Genomic DNA, 12386 nt, shown 5'->3' on the forward strand with positions numbered 1-12386 from the left:
TCAGGAAGGAGATGCGTTCTGTCTCCTAGAGATGAACGTACTTTGGTGCGAAAAGTGAAAATCAATCCCAGAACAACAGCATAGGACCTTGTGAAGATGCTGGAGGAAACAGGTACAAAAGTATCTATATCCACAGTAAAACGAGTCCTATATCGACATAACCTGAAAGGCCGCTCAGCAAGGAAGAAGCCACTGCTCCAAAACTGCCATAAAAAAGCCAGACTACGGTTTGCAACTGCACATGGGGACAAAGATCGTACTTTTTGGAGAAATGTCCTCTGGTCTGATGAAACAAAAATAGAACTGTTTGTCCATAATGACCATTGTTATGTTTGGAGGAAAAAGTGGGTGGCTTGCAAGCCGAAGAACACCATCCCAACCTTGAAGCACGGGGGTGGCAGCATCATGCTGTGGGGGTGCTTTGCTGCAGGAGGAACTGGTGCACTTCACAAAATAGATGGCATCATGAGGAAGGAAAATTATGTGGATATATTGAAGCAACATCTCAAGACATCAGTCAGGAAGTTAAAGCTTGGTCGCAAATGGGTCTTCCAAATGGACAATGACCCCAAGCATACTTCTAAAGTTGTGGCAAAATGGCTTAAGGACAACAAAGTCAAGGTATTGGAGTGGCCATCACAAAGCCCTGACCTCAATCCTATAGAACATTTGTGGGCAGAACTGAAAAAGTGTGTGCGAGCAAGGAGGCCTACAAACCTGACTCAGTTACACCAGCTCTGTCAGGAGGAATGGGACAAAATTCACCCAACTTATTGTGGGAAGCTTGTGGAAGGCTACCCGAAACGTTTGACCCAAGTGAAACAATTTAAAGGCAATGCTACCAAATACTAATTTAGTGTATGTAAACTTCTGACCCACTGGGAATGTGATGAAAGAAATAAAAGCTGAAATAAATCATTCTCTCTACTATTATTCTGACATTTCACATTCTTAAAATAAAGTGGTGATCCTAACTGACCTAAAACAGGGAATTTTTACTAGGATTAAATGTCAGGAATTGTGAAAAACTGAGTTTAAATCTAAACTTCTGACTTCAACTGTATGTTCGCTTCGAGGCTACCAACACTGAACCATGCATGAGAGCACCAGCTGTTCTGGACGACTGTGTGATCACGCTCTCCGTAGCCAATGTGAGTAAGACCTTTAAACAGGTTAGCAGACCACCATAGTCCCTGTGCCCAAGAACGCCAAGGTAACCTGTCTAAATGACTATCGCCCCATTTAATGCTTTAAACGGCTGGTCATGGCTCACATCAATACCATCATCTCAGACACCCTGGACCCAGTCCAATTTACATACTACCCCAACAGATCCACAGATGACGCAATCTCTATTGCACGCCACACTGCCCTTTCCCACCTGGACAAAAGGAACACCTACGTGAGAATGCTGTTCATTGACTACGGCTCAGCATTCAACACCATAGTGCCCTCCAAGTTTATCACTTAACTAAGGACCCTGGGATTAAACACCTCCCTTTGCAACTAGGTCCTGGACTTCATGAAGGGCCACTCCCAGGTGGTGAGGGTAGGCAACAACACATCCGCAACACTGACCTCAACACGTGGGCCCCTCAGCGGTGCATGCTTAGTCCCCTCCACATCACTAAGGAATAATCATGGTCCACACACACCGACACAGCCGTGAAGAGGGCACAACAATTCGGCATGGGCCCTCAGATCCTAAAAACGTTATACGGCTGCACTATTGAGAGCATCTTGACTGGCTGCATCACAACTTGGTTGGTAAGTGCTTGGCATCCGACCACAATGCGCTACAGAGGGTAGTGCGTACAGCCCAGTACATCACTGGGGCCGAGCTCCCTGCCATCCAGGACCTCTATACCAGGTGGTGTCAGAGGAAGACCCTAAAAATTGTCAAAGACTCCAGCCACCCAAGTCAGACTGTTCACTCTGCTACCGCACGACAAGCGGTACTGATGCACCAGGTCTGGAACCAATAGGACCCTGAACAGCTTCTACCCCCAAGCCATAAGACTGCTAAACAGTAAGTTAAATAGTTAACCAATAGCTACTCAGACTATCTGCATTGACCCTTTTTGTACTAACTATTTTGACTCATCACATACGCTGCTGTTACTGTTTATTATCTATCCTGTTGCCTAGTCACATTACCCCTACCTATATGTACATATCTACCTCAATTACCTCGTACCCCATGCACATCGACTCGGTACTGGTACCCCGTGTATGTAGCCAAGTTATCGTTACTCATTGTGTATTTATTCCTCGTGTTATTATTTTTATATTATTTCGAATTTTTTCTCTCTGCATTGTTGTTTACACCTGTTGTTTACAAAACATGTGACAAATACAATTTGATTTGATTTGACACACACACACACAGAAACACACACAGGTGTAGACACAAAACTAAACAATCATGACCAGAGGAACCGGACCTGGTCGGTCTTATTAAACAAACACAGCGGTTACAATCAGAAGAATTGGCTCTGAACAATTCCAGAATTCAGATGCTATAATTTATGAAATATCACCCCCAAATGTATGTATGCATATGTATATTACAGTACTTTCCCATTTATCTGAACTTCAATTGCTACTAAAATGGATGGGTGTCAGTACCATATTCAGTAACCTATTCCTCCACTAGTTAGGAGGACAAGCCCATACATTTATCCTGGTGGTTATGCTTGTGACACTCATTATTTCGGTAAAAGCAGTGGCATGTATTCATGGACGCCAAGGGAAGCCAGGTACAGTGGGGAAAAAAAGTATTTAGTCAGCCACCAATTGTGCAAGTTCTCCCACTTAAAAAGATGAGAGAGGCCTGTAATTTTCATCATAGGTACACGTCAACTATGACAGACAAAATGAGAAGAAAAAAAATCCAGAAAATCACATTGTAGGATTTTTAATGAATTTATTTGCAAATTATGGTGGAAAATAAGTATTTGGTCAATAACAAAAGTTTCTCAATACTTTGTTATATACCCTTTGTTGGCAATGACACAGGTCAAATGTTTTCTGTAAGTCTTCACAAGGTTTTCACAAACTGTTGCTGGTATTTTGGCCCATTCCTCCATGCAGATCTCCTCTAGAGCAGTGATGTTTTGGGGCTGTCGCTGGGCAACACAGACTTTCAACTCCCTCCAAAGATTTTCTATGGGGTTGAGATCTGGAGACTGGCTAGGCCACTCCAGGACCTTGAAATGCTTCTTAAGAAGCCACTCCTTCGTTGCCTGGGCGGTGTGTTTGGGATCATTGTCATGCTGAAGGACCCAGCCACGTTTCATCTTCAATGCCCTTGCTGATGGAAGGAGGTTTTCACTCAAAATCTCACGATACATGGCCCCATTCATTCTTTCCTTTACATGGATCAGTAGTCCTGGTCCCTTTGCAGAAAAACAGCCCCAAAGCATGATGTTTCCACCCCCATGCTTCACAGTAGGTATGGTGTTCTTTGGATGCAACTCAGCATTTTTTGTCCTCCAAACACGACGAGTTGAGTTTTTATCAAAAAGTTATATTTTGGTTTCATCTGACCATATGACATTCTCCCAATCCTCTTCTGGATCATCCAAATGCACTCTAGCAAACTTCAGACAGGCCTGGACATGTACTGGCTTAAGCAGGGGGACACGTTTGGCACTGCAGGATTTGAGTCCCTGGCGGCGTAGTGTGTTACTGATGGTAGGTTTTGTTACTTTGGTCCCAGTTCTCTGCAGGTCATTCACTAGGACCCCCGTGTGGTTCTGGGATTTTTGCTCACCGTTCTTGTGATCATTTTGACCCCACGGGGTGAGATCTTGCGTGGAGCCCCAGATCGAGGGAGATTATCAGTGGTCTTGTATGTCTTCCATTTCCTAATAATTGCTCCCACAGTTGATTTCTTCAAACCAAGCTGCTTACCTATTGCAGATTCAGTCTTCCCAGCCTGGTGCAGGTCTACAATTTTGTTTCTGGTGTCCTTTGACAGCTCTTTGGTCTTGGCCATAGTGGAGTTTGGAGTGTGACTGTTTGAGGTTGTGGACAGGTGTCTTTTATACTGATAACAAGTTCAAACAGGTGCCATTAATACAGGTAACGAGTGAAGGACAGAGGAGCCTCTTAAAGAAGAAGTTACAGGTCTGTGAGAGCCAGAAATCTTGCTTGTTTGTAGGTGACCAAATACTTATTTTCCACCATAATTTGCAAATAAATTCATAAAAAATCCTACAATGTGATTTTCTGGAAAAAAAATTCTCAATTTGTCTGTCATAGTTGACGTGTACCTATGATGAAAATTACAGGCCTCTCTCATCTTTTTAAGTGGGAGAACTTGCACAATTGGTGGCTGAGTAAATAATTTTTTCCCCCACTGTATATATATATATATAATACATTTTTCATCTCTCTGTGTTTTATCATTTTCATTCAATTCGCAAGTGGCCAGGCTGAATCTATATCTCAATGCAAGGAAACAGCGCACCTCTGTCTCAGTAGCCTATGTGTAGCCCATGTATTTGATGCTGTCTGGTCAAAAAGAGTATAACATGATGTTGCCGCCCGTAACATTGAATTCAATAGCAAGGGAAGCCACCTAGCATTTGGCTTCCCTTGATAAAAAAAGTATAAAATAATAGCCAATCAGTGTTGAGCTGAGATGAGCGAGCTTAACTCTGAATGGTCTTGGTGCAGCCAAAACAAATGTCAAGAGAGGCCAGTTTGGATTCGGCTTCACTCCAATCAAATCACACCAAAGCAAAATGTCACTGTCAGCTTCTGGACTGTGTCCTGCAGTAGCTAGCTATGGATGGAGATAGGGATCTAGAGTTTCTAGTTCAAAACGATTTTGTAAACTTGTACTTGACCCGATCTTTCAACACTGAGAATTACAATACGACTGGCTAACTGGGAGTGCTAGGTTAAAAAATATGTTTTGCTGACCATGCCTTCTATTTGACAAGAGCACATGTTTACTCAACAACCCCTGGGCCACCACTGGTTTTTCTGATCTTGCAAACCTGGGCAGGTCCCTTGACCGATATGCATACACACATTATGGCGAGCCTGAAACTAAAGCTCTTTGGTCGAGTCCGGATCAACGAGGCTCTCGACCGGGCCGCAGTGATCAGTGTCCAGAGGCACAACGAACAGGTGAATAAAAACAGAGACATTCTGAAGAAACTGTACCTGGGATAGCAGGAGCAAGCCTTCAGGGGGTATGACGAGTCAGCAACAAGCCTTAACAAAAGTAATTTTGTAGAACTTGTCAATGCATTTGCAGAGTTCGATACTGCCATGGCTGAACACCTTGAGACAAGCACCATATTTACAGGTACAGTGGGGAAAAAAAGTATTTAGTCAGCCACCAATTGTGCAAGTTCTCCCACTTAAAAAGATGAGAGAGGCCTGTAATTTTCATCATAGGTACACGTCAACTATGACAGACAAATTGAGGAAAAGAAATCCAGAAAATCACATTGTAGGATTTTTTATGAATTTATTTGCAAATTATGGTGGAAAATAAGTATTTGGTCACCTACAAACAAGCAAGATTTCTGGCTCTCACAGACCTGTAACTTCTTCTTTAAGAGGCTCCTCTGTCCTCCACTCGTTACCTGTATTAATGGCACCTGTTTGAACTTGTTATCAGTATAAAAGACACCTGTCCACAACCTCAAACAGTCACACTCCAAACTCCACTATGGCCAAGACCAAAGAGCTGTCAAAGGACACCAGAAACAAAATTGTAGACCTGCACCAGGCTGGGAAGACTGAATCTGCAATAGGTAAGCAGCTTGGTTCGAAGAAATCAACTGTGGGAGCAATTCTTAGGAAATGGAAGACATACAAGACCACTGATAATCTCCCTCGATCTGGGGCTCCACGCAAGATCTCACCCCGTGGGGTCAAAATGATCACAAGAACGGTGAGCAAAAATCCCAGAACCACACGGGGGGACCTAGTGAATGACCTGCAGAGAGCTGGGACCAAAGTAACAAAGCCTACCATCAGTAACACACTACGCCGCCAGGGACTCAAATCCTGCAGTGTCCCCCTGCTTAAGCCAGTACATGTCCAGGCCTGTCTGAAGTTTGCTAGAGTGCATTTGGATGATCCAGAAGAGGATTGGGAGAATGTCATATGGTCAGATGAAACCAAAATAGAACTTTTTGGTAAAAACTCAACTCGTCGTGTTTGGAGGACAAAGAATGCTGAGCTGCATCCAAAGAACACCATACCTACTGTGAAGCATGGGGGTGGAAACATCATGCTTTGGGGCTGTTTTTCTGCAAAGGGACCAGGACGACTGATCCGTGTAAAGGAAAGAATGAATGGGGCCATGTATCGTGAGATTTTGAGTGAAAACCTCCTTCCATCAGCAAGGGCATTGAAGATGAAACGTGGCTGGGTCTTTCAGCATGACAATGATCCCAAACACACCGCCCGGGCAACGGAGGAGTGGCTTCGTAAGAAGCATTTCAAGGTCCTGGAGTGGCCTAGCCAGTCTCCAGATCTCAACCCCATAGAAAATCTTTGGAGGGAGTTGAAAGTCCGTGTTGCCCAGCGACAGCCCCAAAACATCACTGCTCTAGAGGAGATCTGCATGGAGGAATGGGCCAAAATACCAGCAACAGTGTGTGAAAACCTTGTGAAGACTTACAGAAAACGTTTGACCTGTGTCATTGCCAACAAAGGGTATATAACAAAGTATTGAGAAACTTTTGTTATTGACCAAATACTTATTTTCCACCATAATTTGCAAATAAATTCATTAAAGATTCTACAATGTGATTTTCTGGATTTTTTTCCCTCATTTTGTCTGTCATAGTTGACGTGTACCTATGATGAAAATTACAGGCCTCTCTCATCTTTTTAAGTGGGAGAACTTGCACAATTGGTGGCTGACTAAATACTTTTTTCCCCCACTGTATGTCAAACACCATACAAAAGGACATCATTCATAGCATCGCAGACATGATACAAAGTGAAATTGACAGTGAGACCAGTCAAGGTGGATGACACCACAGACATATCCTGCAAATTCAATTGACAATCATAGCACGCTATGTCAATGATAAGGGTGTTATATGTGAGAGATTCCTGGGGTTTTTCGATGTGAGCGCAGAGAGAAACGCAGAGGCGATCACCGTTGTAATGGAAACTATCGACAAATACAACCCAGCAGCCAAACTCATCTGCCAGACTTACGACGGGGCAAGCTGCATGAGTGGGCAGCGAGGTGGGGTTCAGGCACTCATGAAAACCCACTGTCAATATGCGCTGTTCATTCATTGTTATGCCCACAAACTAAACTTAGTTTTAGCAAAGGGGACAAGCAATATTCAAGATGATAATTATTATTATTTTTATTAACCTTTTTAGCTGGTCATGCAAAAAGACAGCCATGCTTACTGAGGCTGTGCCACTCGTTGGAACTTCAAAAGTAGAGCAGTGCATGCTGTGCACGAAGGCCAGAGATCATTGGATATTGTTTTTGATCGGATCATTACTGAGCCCGGCTGGGATAAAGATTAAATTGCCCAGAGCAGTGCTCTGAAACAGAAACTGAAGGAGTTCATGTTCACTTTTTTACTTGGTGTTTTCAAGGCCATTTTTGGACTCACAGAACTGCTGTTTCAGGCCCTGCAGAGCAAATCTCTTGATGTAAGACATTATTGTGTATGGGTTGATAGTACACTGAATGCATTGAAAGCCATTAGAAGTGATGCGAAGTTTCAAAGGATATATGACAACACTATCCAGATTGATGGAATGGAAGATGAAAGACGCAAAAGACTCAGCCGTGGCTGGGATGACTATGAGCAGGGACTCAACCACCGGGACAACGCTGACAATGACCCAGGCTTCCTGGACAGATACCAACAACTGTACTTCAAAATACTCTATGGAATCATACTACACATGACCCAGAGGTTTGCTGACATGAAGAGCCTTGACTTCTTCTGTGTTCTTGATCATGGGTCATTTCCCGAGTACTCCAAGCAAGAGGGATTTCCTGACAGAGTACTCACACAGCTGTTCCAGACGTACCCTTTCTTTGACAACCAGAGGTTGAAAAATTAGCTGTAGGTAGTCTATGCTGATGCCTCCTTCCACAAACCACCAGGTGAGCTGCTGCAATCACTCGTGAAAAATTACCTGACCACCACTTTACCTGAGGTATGCAAGCTCCTGAAACTGATGCTCACCATCCCTGTTACAAGTACATCAGCTGAAAGGTCATTTTCCTGTCTGAAAAGGATTAAAACCTACCTACATAATAGCTGTGAACAAGAGAGACTCACGCATTTGGCAGAAATGTCAATGGAAACTTGTGTGCTGCATGAACTTAAGTCCAGTGGAGTACTGTATGACATAGTCATTTACCATTTTGCCAGCATGAAAGAGAGGAAGGTGAGTCAACAAGTAGGGTGAGTCAACATGTGTTTTTAAAGTTCCATTGTATTAGACTAGGCATATACTTGATGTTGTTGAAATGTTGTTGTTTAAATGTCTAAATGCTTGTAATTTGTGTACCATGTTATTCATTGTTTTAGCTCGGTTTATTTCATGTTTGCTTGGTAATACTTAACTATTTATCTAGTCTAGACTGTGGGCATTTATTCTACCCAGGTTTATTCTAACTTGCATATATTATTGTGATGAGTCAGTGTGAATGTGCTCGTTGAGATGCTGCCTCCGCCAGAGAGGCACTGTCCAACTGGAGGTGCTGATAGTGGAGGCTGCGCTCTCCGGTAACTCTCCGTGGTCCTGAATCAATAGTTAGAGCGCTCCGAGTCTGTTTTAATGCACATCTTGGGGTTACCACAAGTTAACATCAGTATTCCGGGGGCTTCTCCCTAAAGTTAGCCTACAACATGTCAAAGTTGAAGTGCATTGTAGTTGTATTTCCCATTAGGCTATTTTAATCTTGCTGCTTCAGAAACATTTTAGTAAGAATGTTATTATAACTTGAGCAAACCGATGGTGAAATTAACTTTTCCAAATAACTTTAACTTGAATTTGACCATGCTGTGTAGGTCATGTAACTGTTTGTTGCATGCAATATTATCTTTGTGGACTTAAAACAGGACAAAAGTTACTCTCCGGTTTTAGCTGTGATGAAACACAAATGTATGTGGTTGAATTTATTCTGCCACTGTGTGACACTTGTACTTTGGAACTGTCTGTGAAACAATGTAGGCTATGGCTTCTTGGCCTTATATCAGCTATAAAGGTGCCATATAAATGTATTTCTAATGGGTTATAGAGAAAACAACGCAAAAAAAATATTTGCCTGGCTTGGCTTCCCCATTGATTTTACCCACGCATCGCTGCTGGGGGAAAGGAGATCTCAAAGGTAATTATACCAGCCAGTAAAAAAAAAAAAAATACATCCAAATGAATCCAGATCACTCCAATTGAACAGCCATAACTATTTGAACATAAAAATACAATAACACAAAACATGATCCCCTTTGTTTGTAACATCTTACAAACACAGGTCAAAGGGCATCATCTTGACCTGTCACTAGGGCTGGGAATTGCTAGGGACCTCACGATACGATATTATCACGATACTTAGGTGCCGTTACGATATGTTTTGTGATTCTCAAGATCCTCACGATACTATATGTATTGCGATTCGATACTGCGATTTTATTGCGATTTGATGTTATGAACATATTGATCACCATATGTCTGCTGCAGAGACACAAGAGAGAGCATGAGAAAACACATTTTGATCAGTCAGGGAATTGAAAGGGCTGAAAACATGTTGGCACACTATTTAAAAAGAAGACGGAGAACAAACTATAGGTTGAAAAATACTGGAGCTTTGGAGCAGGTACAGCCGACTAGCGCTAGCTAACGCTAACTACAGTAGCAAAATCAACACTTAGAGTCAAATATCGATATAATATCGTCCCAAAATAATATTGCGATATGTGAGTCGTTTCAGGAAACTAGGCGTATGTCGCACTTCACAGGAGAGGCATTTGAACGTAAACATTTATTTTTTATCAAAATGCGTTTTTTGGCAGAAATGCCTTCTGGAACATGTGAACTTTCATGTGCTTTAATAACAAACTTGTATTCCATCCGTAAATACGAATAAAAGTGTTAAATTACGAGCCTAGTTGGTTTAGCCACGGAAAAAGACAGGAACCTTCCCGCTAGCCATGATTGGCTGAGATAATGAATGGGCTGGACATGCCGGGAGATGAGTTTGGATTGGTCTGCCATGTAGCATGCTTCTGTATATAACGTGAGCTGCTCAGTATGTGTTGAGAGTCCTTTCTACCGCGCCATTTTTGAAAGATATAACGTTAGTTATAAAAGTTTTGCTACTTTTCTCAACAACATTGATGCACTGAATTTAGCAGGCGCTATCGACAGATCAGTTGGAAAAGTGATGGGCTACTTTCTGCACACACCACGTCAGTGTGAACCGGAGTGACTTGACATAACGCTGGCCAAACAAGATGTAGCTACAAACAAACAAAATAGTTAAATGGTTCCAGTCTGCCATGAAGCGTTCATCCATGTAAGAGTCTAGCTGCATTTTCAGATATTATACGTTTCTAATTTTGTCAAAAAGTAGTTTTCCTTGCAAGTTAAAGCGTACTGTTAGCTAGCTAGCGAACGTTAGCTTGTTGGCTCGCTAGCTAACATTACGTGTATGATCTGTGTAGTAATATTATTCGAATCAGAAAACAATTTGCATTGCTAGTTATAGTCTAATGTTAGCTAGCTAACATTGAACCTATTTAGCTTTAGCTACCTGCAGATTCATACTACAGCTATGACCATGTTTGTATTGGTAGTAGTACGAGTTGGTATTATGCCGGTTCATTGTTTAGCTAGCTAGCTACATGTCTAGACAAAAGACTCCACTTCGCCAGATGATTACATGACCCATCAAGTTAGCCAGGTGTGTCTGGGGGTGATTAAGGCCATCTATTGTATTTCATGAACATGTGTACATGTCTAGACAATAATGACCCATCCACTTAGCTAGGTGTGGCTGGGGGGGTTGTTATAGCATTTCCTTCACATGACCCATCAATTTAGTCTGTCACACTTAAGGCTTGCACACATCGCACCAAATGTGGATATAGCGTTCATCTGCCGATCATGTTTTAGGGACTACCCGCTGTAGATGTAAAATCGGTGTAAAATCGGTACGCACTCGGTTCGCAAGTTACTTTCAGAGGTGCTAAGTACTCTCGGCCAGCAACCACTACTGGGGTATCTGAGCCCTTACTCTTTGATTTTCACAGTGGTGTCCCGGAGGCCATCGTAGTTGTTGTCAAAGATGGGACCGGTGACCACGTTTATTCCGTTATTCTCCTCTGCATAGCGCTTGAGAAGAGTCCCCTGGAGGTAGCTCCATACTTCTGCAGAGTTTAAGGGAAAAGAGAACAAGGGAACAAGACAATCAACAATTGGAGAACCAAATCAAATGTTTTGTAACATTGTGTAAATTACCTGTTGCATGAATGCGTTTAGGTCATGAACTGAAATGAATGCTTATATCCAGCCTTGAAAAATGCTCTCTATACTGCATCTGTGTATAGCATTTTGTGAATAAACGTTATTAATGTGCTATTGCAGCATTTGAATTATGGCAGGGCACCTTATAAGCATTTCAAAAGTCAAAGGCTGCTGGTCTGATCTTGATGCTAATTCCTTCAAGAGGAAGTAAAAGTCATTTCCCACACTAAAAGTCCCCAGACAAGGGAACTGCCCTTCACATCCTTTTCTACAGTCTTTCACCACACCAGGCTTCACTGGCCTGGACTGAGGCTGTCTTTGTATGTGTGTGTGTGTGTGTGGGGTGGGGGGGGGGGGGGGGGGGGACAATGGGTGTCAGCCTGTCCCTTCTCTCCCAGACCTGAGGTCATCCGACTAGCCTCCCTCCTCACTCCTCCTCCCACCTCTCCCTCCACACATCAGAATGGGCAGTCCAAGCAAAGATGCAACACAAGAGTCCAGAGGGCCACATGTACAATATGATTTGTAACTGTAATAGCTTTGGAAGGAAGCATCTACCAGAGAAAAACTGAAAGTGAGCAACAATGATATCCTTTGAGGACCTACAGTATAACAACAACCTTCTTAACAAAACGCAGTGACAGATTTATGAAGTATTTGAACCAGTATTTTCAAAGGAGTTGGAAAAATATACACTGCTCAAAAAAATAAAGGGAACACTTAAACAACACAATGTAAGTCAATCACACTTCTGTGAAATCAAACTGTCCACTTAGGAAGCAACACTGATTGACAATACATTTCACATGCTGTTGTGCAAATGGAATAGACAACAGGTGGAAATTATAGGCAATTAGCAAGACACCCCCAATAAAGGAGTGGTTCTGCAGGTGGTGACC

The 12386-nt window shown here is 42.6% G+C and overlaps 1 protein-coding gene across 1 annotated transcript in view; it reads right to left on the bottom strand.

Annotated features, from left to right (window-relative positions):
• Window positions 1-12386, bottom strand: part of enpp2l (ectonucleotide pyrophosphatase/phosphodiesterase 2-like) — a 42465-nt gene that overhangs the window by 9233 nt on the left and 20846 nt on the right. The window contains exon 23 of the mRNA XM_084154815.1: window positions 11258-11390. Coding sequence (XP_084010941.1) covers window positions 11258-11390 — 133 coding nt within the window. The remainder of the gene's footprint in view (window positions 1-11257; window positions 11391-12386) is intronic.

Source organism: Coregonus lavaretus, assembly GCF_964263955.1.
Source record: "Coregonus lavaretus genome assembly, chromosome: 3".
Taxonomy (NCBI): domain Eukaryota; kingdom Metazoa; phylum Chordata; class Actinopteri; order Salmoniformes; family Salmonidae; genus Coregonus; species Coregonus lavaretus.